Here is a 22,846-nt window from a genome sequence, read left to right on the forward strand (position 1 = left end):
TCATTGATAAAGGTCAAGGTCATTCTCAAATTTTGCAATTTTTCACATATATTTTGTGCTTAACAGGACATGATAGCACCTGAAATGATAGATTTAGTTTGTGACTACATCAATTGATAGAACATATTGTTAGCATAAAGTTAATTGCTAATGTGCACTGTTTTCCGTAAGGTTATCAAATCGAGCATTCTAAACGCAGAAGAAGTTGATGATGAAAAACGTGTTAAATTTTTTATACCAATATATATTGACCACAAGTAACTGTTGTATGCAAAATTTTGGGCACCCCTGATAATTTTCATGATTTTCCTTCATAAATCATTGGTTGTCTGGATCAGAAATTTCAGTTAAATATATCATATAGCAGATGAACACAGTGATATTTGAGAAGTGAAATGAAGTTTCTAGTATTTACAGAAAATGTGCAATAATTATTTAAGACAAGTTTAAGTCAGCAAATAATGTAGTTCTGTTTAAGCTAATGCCTGACGACGGATAATAGCGCTAAGCAAGGTGGCGGCTGCCTGGTAAGAGGTCACTGACTGCATCTGCCATCTAGTGGATTAACTAGAAATCAATGTTTCAAGATGACCCAGGGTCGAGGATCATGTGACAAAAATAAAGGGGATACGTGTCCTCACCCTGCTCAGTGTGCTGCTCTCGTTGGAGCGACATCTCTGCTACTTTGGCATTGTGGGATAGTTCGCCCACAGATTGATCTCGCCGGACTACTTTCGCCACCCTGCTCAGTTCGCTCTCGTTGGAGCGACAATACACAGAATGTGTCTCTTCTTAGACAGATCTCTTTCAGTGCAGCTTCTTGTTCTGACATTACGAATTTAACACCCAAGTCTTTCATCGCCAACTGTAAATGGTTATCAAAACATTCCAATCGAATCTTTCTGAACTCTTCCTCAAACTCCATCATGTCAATGTTTACAATGTGCTTGAGTGATAACAGGTGAGGTTGCTCATAAACTTTGTGTTTCTTAAATATTTATTACGGCCACTCTTCAGTTAGCTTTGTAATTTTATTAATGGTAAATTTTAGAATTAATTTAGATGAGATATACTCATTATCTCACAGGAATTATTACAATTATGTGGGAACTACTTTTGCGCAGGAATTCATCAAGCACACACGGGCACATACTAATATAGAATACCCAGAAACTGGCTAGAAGTTCGGCCAAAACGAGAGTGCTACTTTTAGCTTACTATAAACTAAGCTAGTGGCGCTCGTGTGAGTGTGATGTGTCTTTATATGAATTCCTCAAAATACTAATTCATTTTGACTGTTCCTGTTTTGCTTTGGGACAGCACAATTTAATTTGGCACAGGTTTTACGCGCAGACTGTGTATTGCACTGGGTGTTGAAAAGTCGAAGGTCCGCAGCGCACCTGAAGGCAGCATGACGCGGAGGTAAACGCTGGTTGGCTGGTTGTCAGTCAGTCTGTCTGTCAGTCTGTCTGAGGGAGAGGTACTGAGTGACGGCTCTTTAATTCTTTGTAGCTTTAAAAGTAAGTACAAGTTGTGCTAACTAGTTATACATTTGTTACATGTACTTTAAAGTTTACGACAACGACTTGTTAACAGATGCAGTTTGAATTCCGCGTTTTCTCCGTCATCAGTTTAACGTCACGTGTTATGTAAATATAACAATTCTTTCCAGTTGGACGGGCCGTTTCCAGTCGGCAGCTTGCATGCGGTGGTCGGTGTTAAGTTCCTCCATGGGGTCTCTGTGGTCCCGCAGCGGCAGCAGGTTGCCTTTGCTCCCGGAAAATAAGCGGTGCGCGCGGCGTGAACAAAACACGGAGTCCGACAACGAGTCTCTGGACGGACTTTGCAGACGAGAGGATATCGCACAGTTCCCGTACGTGGAGTTCACCGGCAGAGACAGCGTCACCTGTCCGACCTGCCAGGGCACGGGTCGCATCCCGTCAGGTGAGTCCCGAAACCACAAAGTCAGCACTTCAAGAACTTTCCAGCCCAAAATATGTTTGTTCCACAGCAGCAGCTTCTCCCTAAAGCAGTTCTGATGTACCTCACTATTTAAACTAGAGGGGCACTCTGCAGAACACAATCCTCTTCCATCATGGAGTAATTTTCCACTCAAAATTCCACTCACACCACATAATGACAACATGAATGAATATATATATATATATATATATATATATATATATATTCATTCATGTCAAACCAGTCTAAATCTGTGATAGTGAGCACTTCTCCTTTGCTGAGATAATCCATCCATCCCACCTCACAGCAGTATATACAGCAGTATATATATATATATATATATATATATATATATATATATATATATAGGGTTTTCAATCACGTGACCGATTTGCTGCAGGACTGGTGCGTCTCCATTCTGGATTACAAGGAGGCTGGCGCATGATAGAAAGATGGAGAGAATGTACGGTTATTACGATGCTTTAAATGCTCGAGATAAAGCTATTTATCGTGATGGATGTGTAGCAGTTGGTTCAGTGGATCCATATCTTATACCAGATAATTAATTTAGTGGCGATGTAACGAACTGGCCGTCAGTATCACACTGCTATATTGTGAACTAGGAAGTTGCCGACCAGGTCAGCCTCGCCGGCCTCCTGCAGAGCATCACAGCGGAGCTCTGAAAGAGGAGGTCTCTTGAAGTCCTGAGCGATTTCTCTCACCAGGCGCTGGAAGGGCAGCTTGCGGATCAGCAGCTCGGTGCTGGAGGACCACATTGTAAATAAGCATCTGTATTGGAAGCGTTCTTGTGTTATCCTCTGCAGTATTTTTATGTATTCTTATATAATTTTAGTGCCGAATAAAATAAAATTCTGGTAACAGTGGATTTCTGGTAGCGGCGGATCCCTCTCAGCGCCACGGTGCCGTGAGGCTTCTTCACACCGACGTTGAAGCTTCTGCAGTTGTTCACCAAATGCACGTAGCGTATCACAGCGGCTACCGCGTCGTAATCCAGAATGGCCACGGGACACAAAATGACGTGACCGATTTGTCACTCATTAAGTCCATGCCTCAGAAACTGCAAGCTGTTATAAAAGCCAGAGGTGGTGCAACAAAATACTAGTGATGTGTTGGAGCGTTCTTTTGTTTTTCATGATTCCATAATTTTTTCCTCAGAATTGAGTGATTCCATGTTTTTTTTTCCCTCTGCTTGGTCTAAAAAAGTAACCGTTACTGACTGCCACAATTTTTTTTTTCCTGATTTCTTATAGTGTTTCTTAAAGCCAGAAAGTTGCCATTTGAAATGATTTTAGTTTTGTGTCATGTCTGTGATCTGCTTTTTTTCTACAAAATTAAACAACTGAATGAACATCCTCCGAGGCCGGCGATTCCATAATTTTTGCCAGGGGTTATATTCACACCCTTTGCTCAATAGTTTGTTGAGGCACCTTTGGCAGCAATCAACAGCCTCAAGTCTTCCTGAGTTATGATTCCACAAGCTCGGCGCCCTTATCTTTAGGCGGTTTTGCCCATTCCTCTTTGATGCAATTAATGATGATTTTAATAATAATGATCATAACAGTTTATTATCAGTTTTATTTGTAAAGCACCTTTCATCCACAAATTGCAGCTCAAAGTGATAAACCATTTAATAGATTTACAATAATATTTAATATAAGTTAAAAAGAAAACATTTTAAAATTTTCGAACCTCAAATCAGAAAATCTTGGGATAGTATGGAAACTCCTTTTTTTTTTTTAAAGCAGTGATTCTTACATTTAATTTAGCTTTTATTTCATTGCAGACAGTATGAACCAATATGGAGAACTGCGACAAAAATGTAAACAACAGGTCAGTTGAAAGCAATTATTGTCCTGATCTTAAAACCCATTGCAGCAACAAGCTGTCCTTGTTTGCAGACACAACAGGTGCAATACAAATTGTGTTGCAGTCACAAGGTTTTTATTTTGTAAGCCAGAAGTACTTGTTACTTAAATAGTAGAGAAGCTTGAATCTTCGACTGGACTGGGTTGCATGATGTGAGGACGTTTCGCTTCTAATTGCAGAAGCTTCCTCAGCTAAAATTCTTGCTCTGGTAGTCTGACTTCTGTCTAGACTCTTGTAGAGAAGAATAACAGAAGCCACAAAAGCTGGAGTTTTAAACCTAACCAGACCCCTCCGACCGAGATGCAGACTGCTAATTTGCCTTTCGGTAAATGTTTAGAAAGAATTTAAATGTTAGAAAAATGTTAGAATTAATTTATTAGTTACATTTATAAACAATGTAGGTTAGAAATTGCAAGTTTTACCATTACAGTGCTGTCAACAGTTAAATACGAGGTCAAGAAAGATGTCTTAATATTGGCCGACTGATATATCGGTTGGGCTCTAGGCTTTATTTTATTTTTTATAAAACAAGTATTTATTATCATTGAAGCCAGGAAATGGTGACTATGTGAGTATAGGAAAAATGGGTTATCATTTTCATATTGAGGTGGTGGGGGGTGTTGGCAGCTGCTGAAAGTACCTACTAAAGTAACTAGTTAGTAATCTAACTTCTTCGATCCTGTCCCTGAGGTCTGCAGACAATTCCTTTGATTTCATGCTTGGTTTGTGCTCTGACATGCACTGTCAACTGTGGGACCTTATATGTACTGTAGATAGTGTTGCCACAGTTACTTTGAAAAAGTAATCCAATTATTGATTGCTGATTACTCCTTGAAAAAGTACTTTAGTTACTTTCCTGATTACTCAGTTTAAAAGTACCTAATTTAGATTACTAGTTAGTAGTTACTGTACTAGTTATATTCAGCAGTTGCTGACAACTTGTCGGCAGTTGCTGAATGTAACTGTGGCAACACTGGTTGTGAGTAGAGTTTTAACGGGAGAAAAGGAATTGACTGTATTTTTGAATAAGGCTGTAACATACAAAAATGTGGAAAAAGTGAAGCACTGAATTCTTCTCAGATGTGCTGTATATATCAGCTATTGAATGACTGTTGAATGCTTTTGATGCAGTGCCTTCTGAACTATAACAGTTCGTAGTGTTCAGTTTAGGTTTGAGCCGTTGTCCTTTGTGCACTGACATGCTTACAGATTCCTTGAATGTTTTATTGATATTGTAGATGCAATGCATATATTATTTAGTGTGGAGAGACTTACCATACCCTCCCAGTGTTTTCTGCTTTGGAGTATTAGAACGCAATTAACATAAATGCCTTCACGTCCCCAACCTAGAAGTGGTCCCCAGTTATTTCAAAGGAGTTAAAGGGCATGTCTCACGTTTTTTTAACGTCCCAGTTAGCAAGACAACATAAAAGTACTCATGATTGTAAGTATCTCTGCACACATATGCTAATAATTAGTGATCTCTGATGTATTTTATTCCTCTCACTCTGAGTGTTAGCAGGTGCATTTCCGGAAAACATTTCACTCTGCAGTTCTTGACATTTTTCAGTGTGTGACGTACTTATTGGCAAAACAGAAACATCTCAATGACTGACAGACAGAGGGAAACGAACCTGCTCCGTCCAAAAGCGAAGCTTCTGAGCTGCCGTTCGAAAGTGATGGCTCGGATTTGTAGACGGGAGACGACACGCTTCACCCCGAAATTCTTAACTTTTTCAGAGTGTCGAATTTTGGAGCCTCAAGTGTGGTGACGCACTGTTTGTGTGGATGCTGGCTTACTGAAGCTGTGAACATGGATGTGGGGACATCTCCATAACGCTGTTTTTAACAGACTGCCTGGACACAGAGATGGATTTGTTACATTGGATAAAGTCAGAATATATTATTTCCAGGAGTTAATGGACATTATTTAATGTGCCATGATCGTCAGAGAGGCAAAGCTGCACCCGGTGATCTTACACTTTTTGTTCGTGTGGCGTTTACATTTGGAATTAAATGTATAAAACTGTGAGTCTGGCACATTCAATATTTCACCCCTTTTGTGTTTTGTGGCAAGCTTTTTTTTCTTTTTTTTATTTCTTTGAGGAGCGTGTGTGTGTGTGTGTGTTGCTTGTTGATCCTCTCAGCTCACTGTAAAAAGGAATGTCTCCAAGATGTTTTTTCCCCGGCAGCAGATGTTGTGTGTTTTTAAGATTTTATTGATAACAGCACTCATAATTAATCGTGCACAAAGGTGAATCTGGAGCAAAGATTATTATTGACAGGCTGCACTTATGGCTCATGGCCATGCAGGTGCACAGAAACCTGCACAGGGATGCTGCTTTTACCATGACTGCGTCAAAATGAACAGTTTTCACTTAAAAATGAGTCATCATAACACTTATGTAAACATTGGAATTAATCTGTGCCTCAGTTCTTAACGTTAGCAACTACATTCCATTGATACACACGTTGGGACACTTCTAGTTGCTACATCACTTGTCGGAAACACCCGAGTACTCGAGTACTTTGTTTTTGGACATCTCTGTACCTGTTTGCTGCGAATGCTGTATACTTTGAAACCAGTTACGGAAGTGCACAAAAGTAATCCCGGTGGATTATCGGATGGTCACTAATTTATGTTGTTCGTTTTATGATTTATGTATTTCCTATGATGTACTTTTTCAGTTGTTTTTATCCCATGTTCTGTTTCTATATTTATGGATATTGTAAAGTACTTTGTAACATTTATTATGTCCGCTAAGGATGTAATAAAATCATCTGCATTTATTTATTTATTTGTTTATTTGTCTGTCTGTCTTTTAGCAGGATTACGTCAAAACTGCTGCACAGATTTTAACAAAATGTTCACCACAGATACATATTAGGCAGTGGAAGAATCCATTACATTTTGGAGGTGATCCAGGTCCGGATTCTGGATCAAGTTTCACTTTATATAGGCTTTGAAAGATGGCTGTTAGCACAGTTATGTCAAAACAACTGCACGCATTTTGACAAAATTTTCAACACAGATACATATTAGGCAGTGGAATCCATTAAATTTTGGAGTTGATCTGGATCCAGATCTGGATTCTGTATTCTGGCTCAAGTTTCATTTTATATAGGCTTTGAAGGATTATGTAAAAACTACGTCACAGATTCTCACCAAATCTGGACTACAGATAGATATTAGGGCATGGAAGACTCCACTGAATTTTGGAGGTGATCCGGATCCAGATTGGCAGACGTCAGAAATCTCGGATTGCTCTTGTTTTTCCATTCATCCATTCCTCATCCCTTTTTTAAAATGTATTTATTTATTTTTAGGTCAAGTGAATGAACTTGTTGCACTGATCCCATACAGTGACCAACGGCTGCAGCCCCAAAGAACGTAAGGAAACGTCCTCAGTGTTGGGCACAGTCTGACCTGTGTCTCTTTATCTCTGGTACCTGAACGGTCAGGTATCTTTAACAGGACAGTGAGAATTTACTGTAAATGTGTGTGATCTGATTGTTTTCTAGGAAGCTCTATGTGGTGCTGTCGGTTATGTTGTGCCTCCTGGTCTCTTTCCTCGTGGCCTTCTTCCTCTTCCCTCGCGCTGTGGTTGTGGTGGATGATGGGATACAGTCAGTCACTGTGCACTTTAACCAATCAAAACGTAGCATCATAATGAACATGACGGTAGGTTTTTCCAGTCAAACATCTTGACGTTTTATGACACATAGCTTACAAAAACTGAAACTCCTGTAAATTACTGATTTGTATGGTGTTGGAAATGGCACAGAGTCTCTCCCTTGGTTACACAGTCCTTCTTCTAGTAGGAAGCAACTTGAAGAAAGGAGGAGAGAAAAGCGGGACTGCACAGAGGTTTTGGGAATGCAAGTTTAAAGATACTGATTCTTAAAAAAATGAAACAAGCTATTGAATTATTAAGTTAGGAAAGCTATTGTCAAAATGGAAATAAATAAATGTGTATCATGTAGATGTACATGATGTCACAGCTGCTGATCACACCGTTAAACAAAATGTGATGAAACACAGCTTGATTTCCTTTAGAAATTACAAGCAGCTGCCTCAGACTTTGTGTGAATTTTATCTTGTACATTTTTTATATGCACAGATTTTATTTTTCATAAATATTTATTGTAATGCATAAGTCACTGTGGACTAAAGCATCGGCTGAATGAAGCTTTTGGCAGCTTCACATTCAGTGTACCAAAAACATTGTGAAAAATGTCCTAAATGACATGGACTACCTCAAAGGAACAGACACTAACTTAATTTGAGCCCTTAAAAAGCCTCTGTTGTTGCATCATATTTATTTTTCTTTCTGTCTTTACATTCAGACATGTTTATAATTTGTTTTGGCAGAGCTTGCTGAACTTCAGCAACCCCAACTTTTTCTCAGTGCTGGTACAAAGTGTGAGCTGTCAGGTTCTGTACATGAAGACAGTAATTGGGACTCAGCAGCTGAACAATGTAACCGTCATCCAGGCACTCAGCAACACTCAGGTATAAAACTAAAGACTTTCCCTTTTTTTTCTGACATGGTAGGTTTGCCCCCTTTTATCTTTGGTTCAGCAAAAAAAAAATATTTCTTTTTAATTAATTTTGTGAAGTTAGTGTATTGTTTGAACTCATAATTTTGATAACCTCAGAGCAGGCCAAACCTTAGAAAACCCGTGTTTTGTCTGCTGACACCCCGTTAGGAGGGCTCAGGCCCAAGGTTAGGAACCAGGGTATTGGAGGATGTGGTCTCTGTTAGGGCCCCTTCACACATAACATGATTGTGGCAGAATGGAGGATTTGAATGGCACCTGTGGGAAGTTGGAGCTGCACTCTAACACCTCATACGGCAGTCACCATGACAGTCCGATACAGCGACTGCATCACCTCAGACGCTGCACCGATCCGTCTGTCGATCTCACTCTCCATCCGTCCCTCACTCATGAACAAGACCCCAAGATACTTAAACTCCTCCACTTGATGCAAGGACACTCCACCGACCTGAAAAGAGCAAGGCACCTTTTTCCGGTCGAGAACCATGGCCTCGGATTTGGAGGTGCTGATTTTCATCCTGGATGCTTCACACTTGGCTGCAAACCGCCCCAGTGCACGCTGAAGGTCCTGATTTGACGAAGCCAACAAAACCACATCATCCGCAAACAGCAGAGATGAGATTCTGTGGTTCCCAAACCGGACCCCCTCTACACCCTGGCTGCACCTAGAAATTCTGTCCATAAAGGTAATGGACAGAACCGGTGACAAAGGGCAGCCCTGGCAGAGGCCAGCGTGCACTGGAAACAGGTTTGACTTACTACCGGCAATGCGAACCAAGCTCCTGCTGCGGTTGTACAGGGACCGGATAGCTTTTAGCAAAGCACCCCGTACTCCCGGAGCACCCCCACAGGGTGCCTCGAGGGACACAGTCAAATGCTTTCTCCAGATCCACAAAGCACATGTGGACTGGTTTGGCGAACTCCCATGAACCCTTGAGTACCCAATGGAGGGTGTAGAGCTGGTCCAGTGTGCTGCGACCAGGACAAAAACCACACTACTCCTCCTGAATCCGAAGTTTGACTGTCGGTCGAATTCTCCTCTCCAGTACTCTGGAATAGACCTTACCGGGGAGGCTGACGAGTGTGAGTCCCCCTGTAGTTGGAACACACCCTCCGATCCTCCTTCTTAAACAGAGGGACCACCACCCCGGTCTGCCAATCCAGAGGCACTGTCCCTGACCACCACGCGATGTTGCATAGGCGTGTCAACCAAGACAGTCCCACAACATCCAGAGACTTAATGTACTCAGGACGGATTCCATCCACCCCAGGAGCCTTGCCACCAAGGAGCTTTCTGACCACCTCGGTGACTTTGGCCTGGGTGATGGATGAGTCCGCCTCTGAGTCCCCAGTATCTGCTTCCTCTTAGGAAGACGCGACGAGGGGATTAAGCAGTGCTGACTTATGGTTTTGATTTATAAATAAAATTAGTACAGGTAGAATAACTCATTTGTCATTTGTACAAAGTTAAAATATAACATATTTTAATTTTAAATAATGCACTAATTCTGAAGTTTTGTAACAAACATAGACAGATTCCAAAGGGATTATGGGTAAAATGTGCCTCCGCTAACACTGATTGGTTGACACATTCATTCTATGTAAAAACCAACACGTTAATGTGAGGTGTTTGTTGGTTTTTACATATAAATGTGCTTTTGTAAAATATGCCTTTTTTTATTTGTAAAAAATAAATAAATAAAGAAAATTGCAAAACAAAGCCAAGTTGTGATTAGACAACAGTCTGATATAATTTACCGGTGTCAAAATAAATAGAACACTTCCATCTGCTGGTGCCCAGGCGCTCAGTACTTAGGGCGAATACTGCCATTAACACTACTGGCCAGTGGATGGCAGTAGAGACCCTGAAAACTTGCTAAAACAAATATTCCAAATAAATAATCCGTCCGTGTCTGCTATGTTTAAGATGCATGGAATTTAATAAATGCAAAACAAATTTCAGACATCATATATATATATATATATATATTACTCTTAAACAAAGAGGACAGTCAGTGTTTGAAAAAGCAAGACGTTAAAGAGAAAACAGGAAGCGTTGCAGCTCACAATGATTCCAATTGAAAATAGTGGAGAAGCAACCTGAGCTTCTTCTGGCATTTTTACATAAAACAAACACAATAACAAAGTCTATAAAGCCAGAGAATATGTTCACGAAAGTTTTAGGCACAATATACAAAGGGTTTAATGCTGTTGTCTGTGTGGAGCCTGATCAGAGCTTCTCAAATGCATTTCTCCTGTCGTGAATGTACTGAGATTACAAATAATGCACTGGGCACAGCATGTCCACACTAAAACCTTCAAAATTAGTGCATTACTTTAAAACTAAAACATATATCTGATATTTTCACTTTATAAAACGTGAGTTAATTTAAATAACTTGTCCGAAATTAGTTTGGTTAAAATCTTAACCATGAGTTAAAACTGTATGCCTCTGGATGATGTGGGTGATATTGCCAGCTTATCAGTATGGGGTCAGAACAAATGAGGTTTTTTTTTCTGTGAGCAATTATCCTTTCTCTGCATAGGATAGAGCATTTTATTCTGAAACTAGCTCTCCTCTGTTTGCAGAGGATAGAACGGCCAAGCTACTACACTCAAATCTTTGATGTCAGACTTTATAAATGTTAGTGGTCTAAAAATTATCAGACCAAAATTTATTGGAAGATAATTAGTCTGCTGATGGTTTTCAGAATTATCTGAAAACATTAGCTTTGATAATTAGCAGTTAGCAGATTAGCGGAACTGTGCCCACCACTATGAATATCCAACATCACTCACGGGGCACTTAGAAAAGGCGGGGCCATTCGCACTAACAGAATGAAAATAGAGAGCAGGCAGACCACTTTTGAGCTGGATGTGCGTATGGCCCCACATATTCTCAGTGCTCCACGTGTGTTACAGAGCAACACAGTTGTATGAATGTGCCACCCCCCCCCCCCCCCCCGCAACAGAGATGGCGTGTGAGTGTGCCCCCCCCAACAACACACACACACACCATGAGCCTATAGTCGAGGTGCAGCTGAGGTTGCAAACGGTGGGTGCAATGCAGTGTGTTCACGGTCAACAAAGCTCACACAGTTGGATGGCTGTCATGTTCCTAATGGCACAGCTGACAGCTGTGGAACACCATGGCATATTGCAAACTCACACCTCCACAACAGAGATGCACCTAAGATCCCAGCCTGACTGCGTGTCACAGCGCCAATTGACTGGACAGTCACGTCACGTGACACGCGATCACAACGTGCACAGTTCTAGTTCAATCATGTCCCGGCCTCGCTGACAGTCTCACAGAAAAATGCACTACAGTTATGCATTTGTCAGGGGATTGTGATTGACTGTGATCACATCATGTGTTGAATAACATTTGAAATTTGAGGGAGCTGACCACTGACCTTGGTCAGTACTGCGGACCTGCAGCGTGCTTTACTCCACATCGCAGCTGACCCCAGCATCACACAAAGCTAGGGACACATATGGACACATGTGCTCTGATCACCCATGTGCAAGGCACGGTGCTGCACGTGTGTCTGCAAATGATGACGACATGGGGAAAAATAAAAACAAACTGGATCGCCCCAATCACGTCTCAGTGCGCACAGTGATGATCTGCAGTCAAAGCTGCATCTGACTGCCGTGTCATCGCTACGCACAGCTGGGAAACATATATCATGCCATGCAGAATATCGCCTAACGAGATGCCTATGCGAGGCATGTGCGTCAGCGGTTCTCCTCACATTGTAACAAATAAAACCACATATCACCTTTCCAACATGGTCACCAGTGCTTCAGTGCGCGCTGGACAGAGGGACACGCGGAGCTGGTTGATGTGTTCATGGTATGAGCATATTAGGTCATTCATGTAAAGAATAAAAGGAAGAACATGTCATCCATGTGAGTTCAGTACTTCCACGTTTACGCCCTGGAGGAGAATTATTCTTGTATTGTCAGAAATTAAATCTTAAAAAGTGTGGTTGTGTTTTTCTTTTTTACAGTGAGAACAGAATCATGGCCAGTAACATGATTGTCTTACATTTAAACAGTACATTCATTGTTCTTACAATCTTCTGTTTTGTGCTTACACATTTTCGTTGATTTCTGCACAGTATAAATAAAATGTCCAGCATGTACTCACTGCTGCCGCTGCTGAGTGCGATGTATGTCCTCGCACTATTCATGCATGAAACTGTCGCCCCGGTATCGTTCACGCCTGTCCGGCCGCTTGTTCCTCCCAACAGCAGGTGGAATTTTTTGCCGTTCACCAAAACGTTTTTTTTTTTCCCGCACTTTTTTTGTTGGTTCCTGCTTCTTTCGCCCATCTTCATGTTATGTGTGAAGGGGCCATTACAATGGCTTGGAGATTAATTCAAGCTTCACTGTACTTACACCTGCTAAAGTCGAATTACTTTGAGGATTTATTGCAGTAACACACCTGTTAGCTTAAAACTGGAGAGCATTTCCTCAGCACTTGTACACTGTCGGATAGCAACATGTTGGACTTTTAAGAATGTTACCTGAACATTAGTGCGATGTAGTAAAAATGGAATATACTGAGATCCAGACCTGAGAAAAAAGTTTAGCTTGCACATTTGTCAAACTTGTCTTGTGTAGTTTTTAAATGTAGTTGTTTTAAGAACAAAGTTGTCCTTAACTGGCTCTGTGTATGTGTGGAGTATTTCCCCCCTTAATATATAAATAATATATAATATTTCCAAATTTGCATTGTTGGTGCATTATACAACATATTTGAAAATTATGTACATTTGAAAGGTTTTTTTTTTTTTTTTCATCAATGTGTGCAGAATGGTGTTTTCTCTCAGTCCACTGTTATCCATTATCTTTGTAACCAAGTGATAATTTCATCATAAGAGTAAGTTGCTAGTGTGCAAAACATGCTTGTGTGTGGAATTTAGGAACTTTTTGTTTAGGTTTGTTGTATATGAGCAATTACAATCATTTTTAATAATTTTTCACCTACACATGAAATTACAGGCCTCTTTTGACTGGTTACGATGCAAAGGTATGTCACTCAGCCATAACGGCTGTCAACGGGTAGTCAAATGCAAATAAAGCAGTATTGCTTGAAATTCAGAAATACCCCAAACTTAAAAATACTCAGAATCCTTCAAGCAAGGAGTAAAAAACAAAACAAAGACAGCACAAGAGAGAATGAGGAAGTAGGATGTGATGAAGGATGAAGAAAGTAAGCTGCTGCTCAATGAGCATATTTCAGACAAATTACAGTAGCCATACAAAAATCGAAAGATTTAAAATCCCTCCTCCTTCCAATCAAAACTGGCACTTTCCCAGAAGCCCTGTATTGTCCCAGTGTTCAGCTGCTGCTGACGTGTAATAACATACAGCTACAACATTGGTACTTTGTGTGTGTGTGTGTGTGTGTGTGTGTGTGTGTCTAATCTGTTAATGTTTTGCAGCTGAACTACACTGTCAGTGTGGAGATTGGCAGCAGCGCACCCTATGTTTAGTAAGTCATTGACTCTGCTTGACTTCACTCCAGTTCTGTGCTTGCACACTTCAGGCTTCATGCAAGAACGTTTTCTCTCTCAGATGGATTCATATGAGTATGCCACACCAGATTCAGAAAATGCTTGTAGCTTCAGATAATCACATAAATCATCTGTAAACGTATAAATGTAACATCTGTAATTGTGTGTAAATTGTTGCGCACTCATGAGTAGAATGAATTTGCATAAATAACACCCCCAAAATTAATTTCTGATGCCTCGACAGCTACCCCATGATAGTGGGGCCTGACCCGTGTGAGGGATCGGAGTGACCTTTGGTATTCTTGCAAATTTTCTTTTGGGGAACTGATTGGGGGGTGGGGGGAGCAACTTTTCTAATCTTACATTAGTGATATCATTAAGCTATATGAATGCATTAAGAATGGCATATTTCAAGTTTAAACAGGATAAGCCAGTGTAATTATAATGTAACTTATGTCTGGGTTTTAAACTAAAATGGTTTCAATATAATGCAGTATGAAATGAATTAATGATGCCAGACTAACTGGATGAGTCCTACCCATCTGGACCACTTAGAGATATTATTCGTACCTATGAAAAAGCTGAAAGTATCAAAAAACTGGTGACCATGTGCAAACAAGTCCTTGTATATGAGCATTTCCTGCATGAGATCCAATGATTTCATGATGAAGTGAAGCTGTACTGACTTACTTTGGAAGTGACAACATGAAAGTGGGTCATTGCACAGAAAGCAAATTAGCTGTTACCTTAAAAAAAGGACATATATTGGCTTAATAACTATTTTATAAATTAGTAATCTGGTGTCAACAATTGAATGTATTTGTGTCTTTTCCAGTGCCTTCTGCACCATGCCCAGCATCAAGGTCCACAACATCATCTTACTCATACAGTAAGTCTTTTTTTTTTTTTTCTTTCTTTACTTCTTCCTGCCCTCAAAGAATGATCCTGTGGGTCTGTTTTCCCTCAAAAATCATTGCACCAGTTGATAATTTTATGCTGTGTGGAGCATTGCAGCGGCTCAGTCCTCTGAATATCATCTGGGTTTTCCTGTGTCTGATCATTCTCCTAGTGTCTTGTTCCAAAGTTTGTGCATGCAGAAGTTGGGGAGTTTTGGTATGTGTCATCTCAGACAAGTTTACACAATAAGCCACTTCCTCAACTTTAGCCCCTTAATGCGGATCGTCGCATATATGCTACAATCTCTGACTCAAATATGCAGCTTACCAAATTGACCTGTATGCCTGTTGTCGCAAATTTGCAACATACCATCATCGTTATAACATTATAACAAAGTCATTACCAGAATACCCAATATTACTATCTAGTTTTTGTGCAAAAGTGAAATTAATAATCTCAACATTATTTACCATCTACTTAAAGGCAAAAACACACACAAAACATTTTTTTATATACAGCTATATAAATTTGGGCATTAAGGGGTTAATGCTGTTCAGGTTTTTGTTTTTCCTCTCTCTCCTTTTTGCTGATTCTTACTGTGAAGTGTAAAAGGTCACTTTCACATACTTGGAATGACGGCTGTATATCCCCCGTCATGTTTCTAAGCACTCGTTTCCCTTCACTGACAAACCATTAACCCTCAGAGGTCATCTGTCTAACCACACATGTTTTGCTTTCCATTAGCATATATTACTCTATTGGCTGGATTATGAAGCAGCCCCCTTTTTCACGAAGGGCATTTTGTGTTTCCAAAAAGCACTTTTTTTTTTAGTGAAAATGTGACCACTTTTTGCCAGTCAGTGTTACAAGTAAAAGTAAAAAAAACATTCCATGTCGTGTGATTCTGTGCCACTCTATAAATCTTTCCTGATGCAGTTTGTGCAGTAAAAATAGTATGGGCCCATTGTTGAATTAAAAATATGGGGGGACAACAGGTCCAGTTTTGTGGGGATATTGTAGTAGACATCATTCTGAAGTGGGAATGGGTGCACAGTGATTCCTTGGAGAACTGTAAATGATTGAAAATAAGCTAGTCTGTTATTTGTGAATGTTACATGTTGGTTCTTGTGTTGATAATTGATTGTGGTGTGAAAATGCAGAGAAGTTTCATTGCACTTAGTGTAAACTATACAACAAATTCAGCAAAAGTTGGGGCGGTATTGAAAATGCAAAACCCCTGCAGCAATTTATTTATTTTTTTCTGTCTTTAATTTTTGCTTTTGTTGCAGAATGTATTAACACAAGATATTTTATGTGCTGTGCTGGCAGCTTCATTACATTTGTTCATATACAGTAGTGTTCAGAATAATAGTAGTGCTATGTGACTAAAAAGATTATCCAGGTTTTGAGTATATTTCTTATTGTTACATGGGAAACAAGGTACCAGTAGATTCAGTAGATTCTCACAAATCCAACAAGACCAAGCATTCATGATATTCACACTCTTAAGGCTATGAAATTGGGCTATTAGTAAAAAAAAAAAAAAAAAGTAAAAAAGGGGGTGTTCACAATAATAGTAGCATCTGCTGTTGATGCTACAAACTCAAAACTATTATGTTCAAACTCCTTTTTTAGCAATCCTGTGAATCACTAAACTAGTATTTAGTTGTATAACCACAGTTTTTCATGATTGCTTCACATCTGCGAGGCATTAATTTTGTTGGTTTGGAACCAAGATTTTGCTCATTTACTAGTGTGCTTGGGGTCATTGTCTTGTTGAAACACCCATTTCAAGGGCATGTCCTCTTCAGCATAAGGCAACATGACCTCTTCAAGTATTTTGACATATCCAAACTGATCCATGATACCTGGTATGCGATATATAGGCCCAACACCATAGTAGGAGAAACATGCCCATATCATGATGCTTGCACCACCATGCTTCACTGTCTCCACTGTGAACTGTGGCTTGAATTCAGAGTTTGGGGGTCGTCTCACCCACTGTCTGCGGCCCGTGGACCCAAAAGGAACAATTTTACTCTCATCAGTCCACAAAATATTCCTCCATTTCGCTTTAGGCCAGTTGATGTGTTCTTTGGCAAATTGTAACCTCTTCTGCACGTCTTTTATTTAACTAACTGTCACAGCACTTACAGGTAACTCCAGACTGTCTTTGATCATCCTGGAGCTGATCAGTGGGTGAGCCTTTGCCATTCTGGTTATTCTTCTATCCATTTTGATGGTTGTTTTCCGTTTTCTTCCACGTGTCTCTGTTTTTTTTTGTCCATTGTAGGTGAACAGCCTATAAATTTTTGCACCTGCGTTTATGTTTTCCCCTCTCCAATCAACTTTTTAATCAAACTACGCTGTTCTTCTGAACAACGTCCCATTTTCCTGAGGCTTTCAAAGAGAAAAGCATGTTCAACAGGTGCTGGCTTCATCCTTAAATAGGGGACACCTGATTCACACCTGTTTGTTCCACAAAACTGCCGAACTCACTGATTGAATGCAACACTACTATTATTGTGAACACCTGCTTTTCTACTTTTTTTTACTAATAGCCCAATTCATAGCCTTAAGAGTGTGCATATCATGAATGCTTGGTCTTGTTGGATTTGTGAGAATCTACTGAATCTACTGGTACCTTGTTTCCCATGTAACAATACAAAATATACTCAAAACCTGGATTAATCTTTTTAGTCACATAGCACTACTATTATTCTGAACACTACATCTATTTCTGCATTTCAAAGCTGCAAGAAATTAAGAAGGTTGTAACAGGACAATTTAGGCCTAGTAAAATGGCTAAAAAATTAAATGTTGTTCCAAATGGATGATGTCAACAGATCATCATGATTTGGTACACAAGCAGTTTCAATGAAGTGCTAAGTTTTTGAGGATCAAAGATGGGTATTGGATCTCCAGTTTGTCAACCACTGTGTGAGAACATTATTGAAACATTTAAAAACAATATTCCTTAATGCAAGATTAGAAGGGATTTGTGTATTTCTTAATATAATTCAATGATTCAAGGAATTCTGAGGAATTTCAGTGCATAAAGTGAAAGGGTGCAAGCCTAAACTGAACACCATTGATCTCTGATCCAACAGATGACACCAAGAACATCATCAATAACTCATTCATCAATAGCTGATATAACCACATGGGTAAGGGATTACTTTGGGAAACCTTTGTCAAGTACTACAATACTTGGTTACATTCACAAATCAATCAATCAATCAATCAATCAATTTTTTTTTATATAGCGCCAAATCACAACAAACAGTTGCCCCAAGGCGCTTTATATTGTAAGGCAAGGCCATACAATAATTATGTAAAACCCCAACGGTCAAAACGACCCCCTGTGAGCAAGCACTTGGCTACAGTGGGAAGGAAAAACTCCCTTTTAACAGGAAGAAACCTCCAGCAGAACCAGGCTCAGGGAGGGGCAGTCTTCTGCTGGGACTGGTTGGGGCTGAGGGAGAGAACCAGGAAAAAGACATGCTGTGGAGGGGAGCAGAGATCGATCACTAATGATTAAATGCAGAGTGGTGCATACAGAGCAAAAAGAAAAAGAAACAGTGCATCATGGGAACCCCCCAGCAGTCTACGTCTATAGCAGCATAACTAAGGGATGGTTCAGGGTCACCTGATCCAGCCCTAACTATAAGCTTTAGCAAAAAGGAAAGTTTTAAGCCTAATCTTAAAAGTAGAGAGGGTGTCTGTCTCCCTGATCTGAATTGGGAGCTGGTTCCACAGGAGAGGAGCCTGAAAGCTGAAGGCTCTGCCTCCCATTCTACTCTTACAAACCCTAGGAACTACAAGTAAGCCTGCAGTCTGAGAGCGAAGCGCTCTATTGGGGTAATATGGTACTACGAGGTCCCTAAGATAAGATGGGACCTGATTATTCAAAACCTTATAAGTAAGAAGAAGAATTTTAAATTCTATTCTAGAATTAACAGGAAGCCAATGAAGAGAGGCCAATATGGGTGAGATATGCTCTCTCCTTCTAGTCCCCGTCAGTACTCTAGCTGCAGCATTTTGAATTAACTGAAGGCTTTTTAGGGAACTTTTAGGACAACCTGATAATAATGAATTACAATAGTCCAGCCTAGAGGAAATAAATGCATGAATTAGTTTTTCAGCATCACTCTGAGACAAGACCTTTCTGATTTTAGAGATATTGCGTAAATGCAAAAAAGCAGTCCTACATATTTGTTTAATATGCACTTTGAATGACATATCCTGATCAAAAATGACTCCAAGATTTCTCACAGTATTACTAGAGGTCAGGGTAATGCCATCCAGAGTAAGGATCTGGTTAGACACCATGTTTCTAAGATTTGTGGGGCCAAGTACAATAACTTCAGTTTTATCTGAGTTTAAAAGCAGGAAATTAGAGGTCATCCATGTCTTTATGTCTGTAAGACAATCCTGCAGTTTAGCTAATTGGTGTGTGTCCTCTGGCTTCATGGATAGATAAAGCTGGGTATCATCTGCGTAACAATGAAAATTTAAGCAATACCGTCTAATAATACTGCCTAAGGGAAGCATGTATAAAGTGAATAAAATTGGTCCTAGCACAGAACCTTGTGGAACTCCATAATTAACTTTAGTCTGTGAAGAAGATTCCCCATTTACATGAACAAATTGTAATCTATTAGACAAATATGATTCAAACCACCGCAGCGCAGTGCCTTTAATACCTATGGCATGCTCTAATCTCTGTAATAAAATTTTATGGTCAACAGTATCAAAAGCAGCACTGAGATCTAACAGAACAAGCACAGAGATGAGTCCACTGTCCGAGGCCATAAGAAGATCATTTGTAACCTTCACTAATGCTGTTTCTGTACTATGATGAATTCTAAAACCTGACTGAAACTCTTCAAATAGACCATTCCTCTGCAGATGATCAGTTAGCTGTTTTACAACTACCCTTTCAAGAATTTTTGAGAGAAAAGGAAGGTTGGAGATTGGCCTATAATTAGCTAAGATAGCTGGGTCAAGTGATGGCTTTTTAAGTAATGGTTTAATTACTGCCACCTTAAAAGCCTGTGGTACATAGCCAACTAACAAAGATAGATTGATCATATTTAAGATCGAAGCATTAAATAATGGTAGGGCTTCCTTGAGCAGCCTGGTAGGAATGGGGTCTAATAAACATGTTGATGGTTTGGATGAAGTAACTAATGAGAATAACTCAGACAGAACAATCGGAGAGAAAGAGTCTAACCAAATACCGGCATCACTGAAAGCAGCCAAAGATAACGATACGTCTTTGGGATGGTTATGAGTAATTTTTTCTCTAATAGTTAAAATTTTGTTATCAAAGAAAGTCATGAAGTCATTACTAGTTAAAGTTAATGGAATACTCAGCTCAATAGAGCTCTGACTCTTTGTCAGCCTGGCTACAGTGCTGAAAAGAAACCTGGGGTTGTTCTTATTTTCTTCAATTAGTGATGAGTAGAAAGATGTCCTAGCTTTACGAAGGGCTTTTTTATAGAGCAACAGACTCTTTTTCCAGGCTAAGTGAAGATCTTCTAAATTAGTGAGACGCCATTTCCTCTCCAACTCCAAACTCTCCAAATGGCAACTCAATCATTTACTATGCAAAAACAGAAGGCTTATTTTTACACTTGAAGGCCCAGACATTTTTTGCTTCTGCTGCATGTCCCCTCCTCTTTGCTAAACAGGTTAATTCTTCTCAATATGCTAACATAACCTTTTCCATGAGCGATGTCAACTTCTCTGAGCTTGGAGCATCTGAGTTCAGCCCAGTCTTACACTGTTTTTCATGCTCCTGTCATGAAATGAGTCACATTTTCGCGAAGTGAATTTTATTTTACTATTTCTAATCCTGACAGTAACCTGAAACCCCCACCCACACCCCACCCCCTTCATGATGGTATCGTGAATTATAGATTAATTTACTTTTCGTGATGCCATCACGAAATCGCGTGAGATTGGGTTGTTAGGTATAACCATCACACAGTCAAAACGTATTGTGGTCAGACAAATCATTATTCTAGAACTTTTTTGGAAGAAATGAATCCTGTGTGTTCTGTACCAAAGACAAAAAAGACCATCCAGACTGTTAACAGCAACAAGTCCAAAAGCCCCTGAGGTATAGGGTTTTGTCAGTGCATTTGCTAAAGGCAATTAACACTCCTGACTGCAGTCCTGACCTGCCCACAGTGTGTAGAGAATTTTGAAACAAAAAATATGTACCACTTTTAGACACTTCTACAGTAACAATGGGGGGGGGTAGGGGGGGGGGATAACCAGTAGTGAGCACAGCTAACCGAAAAGTTGGCTTCGATAACCATTAATCTGCTAACTGAAAAGTTAACTTTACAATGCTAAACCGGTAAACTGCTAAAAAAAAATTTAGCTCAAGTTACCGCTAACTTTTTAGTATTGTCTGTCGCGGCCACATCTGTTGGCTACTGATAAACAAGTTTTAAGTTTAAGCACCGCATGGGCTGCTGGGGCTGCAGGATCACAAACACAAAATGAATGCACGAAAAACAAATAATAAAAATTAAAACCCCCAAACACTATCATTATCTTTATCAAAAGCAGCAAATGGCAGTATTAGAAGTTGCAGTTTATCTGTGCACAGCATTAATTCTGTGTCCATACTGTTCATTTCCAGGACGTCTGTGAAAACCTCTTACATGGCGCGACTGTCCCAGAACAGCCTGGAAGCTTATCGCTACATCGATTGTGGTTCAAACTCTACACGCCACCAACAGCCCAAGCAGCGCTGACTGCGCTCACCAGCCGCACACTGCCTCTGCTGGGTACAGAACGCTTCTGGAAGTGGATGTCATTTTCAGGAGCCAAACGTCATTACACTGTGGTCACCAGCAGCGATGATGCTTCCTTACAAACTCACAGTGCTCCTTAACCTCTTCCAACTAAAGCTAAAACTGACATCCTCATGTTCCAGGAGGCGGTTAGCTACGCGTGCATGCCTGTGGTTGTTTTCAGCATAAACCCAGCTGCAGAAGATGAGTGGTTTTCTAGAGCAGCACCGTCATTTTTGGCATGAGCCATTTCTCGCTGTGCACATATACAGCTTAGTGAAAGTCAGTTGGCACTTTTGCTGCTCATCATTAGTGCAGCCTCTGATTGGCTGCCTTGTGTTTCTCTGACCTCTGAATCAAACATTTAAAATGGATCTATTGATTTCACTTGGGCTTCTTGCAAGCAGTGGACAAATGTGGGCGAAACGCGCGCTCGTGTTATTGGTGTTTCATGTTGATAAAGTACCACAGCAGCATTTTTGGAGACCCTCTCATGGTTGCTGCTCAGATCTGTAGCATCAACATTTTATGGCATCACATTTTTCCATCACATCATAATTTAGATTGAAACTGCTCACTTATTTTTGCACATTTGGAGAGGTTATTAAATTGCTTTTTTTAATTACCTTTAAAACTGCTTCATATTGCTTTTTGCTGTAAATATAAGAATCACTGAAGTTAACGTTGCCATTGCCAAATTCATTGCTTCTTTCATGTTTTTAATAACAGGTTGCGTTTGTAAGTAAATTATTTCTTGATGCATCTCGAACAGCCGCTTTCTGAGTTTAGAGGCTCTTGATTCATGTCTTATTATGGTTTGTCCTGATCAGCTTGTTTATGTTGTGTACTGTTTAACTTTTTTTTTTTTTGTAAGCTCCCTTGAGATACTGTAGTCAGCAGCTGGCACCCCTGACTACTTTGCACACTGCATAGTGTTATATATCCAAGTCAGTGATCAGAGCCTGGTTATGTTCTCTTAGGCTGTTGGTCTCCCTGGTTTTCTAGTGAGACATCAACAAGTAGTAGATTGACTTGGAAAAAAAAAATGCTTTACAGTTGTATGCTTTATGAATGACAAAAGATTTTACGTTTTAAAAAAATGTATATATTTTCATGCTAGATTCTACAAAAAGTCATTAAAGTGAAAATTAAAGAGTAATTTTCATATATATCTATATCCATCCAGCTATTGTCTAATCT

At 39.9% G+C, this 22,846-nt stretch overlaps 1 protein-coding gene across 2 annotated transcripts; it reads left to right on the top strand.

Annotated features, from left to right (window-relative positions):
* The first annotated feature begins 209 nt into the window (after nt 1-209).
* Nucleotides 210-22,799, top strand: tmem106c (transmembrane protein 106C). 2 transcript variants are annotated; one of them, XM_034172183.1, is made up of 8 exons: nt 210-220; nt 1,522-1,944; nt 7,177-7,240; nt 7,372-7,531; nt 8,222-8,362; nt 13,866-13,915; nt 14,773-14,826; nt 21,493-22,799. In XM_034172183.1, exons 2-8 carry the CDS (start codon nt 1,704-1,706, stop codon nt 21,605-21,607), a joined length of 825 nt encoding a protein of 274 aa, XP_034028074.1. In that variant the 5' UTR covers nt 210-220; nt 1,522-1,703; the 3' UTR covers nt 21,608-22,799. The 2 variants fall into 2 exon arrangements, with proteins under 2 accessions (XP_034028074.1, XP_034028073.1); XM_034172182.1 differs by lacking the exon at nt 210-220 and adding an exon at nt 1,464-1,520 and having other exon boundaries at nt 1,673-1,944.
* The last annotated feature ends 47 nt before the right edge of the window (nt 22,800-22,846 follow it).

Source organism: Thalassophryne amazonica, chromosome 6, assembly GCF_902500255.1.
Source record: "Thalassophryne amazonica chromosome 6, fThaAma1.1, whole genome shotgun sequence".
In the NCBI taxonomy this organism is placed as follows: domain Eukaryota; kingdom Metazoa; phylum Chordata; class Actinopteri; order Batrachoidiformes; family Batrachoididae; genus Thalassophryne; species Thalassophryne amazonica.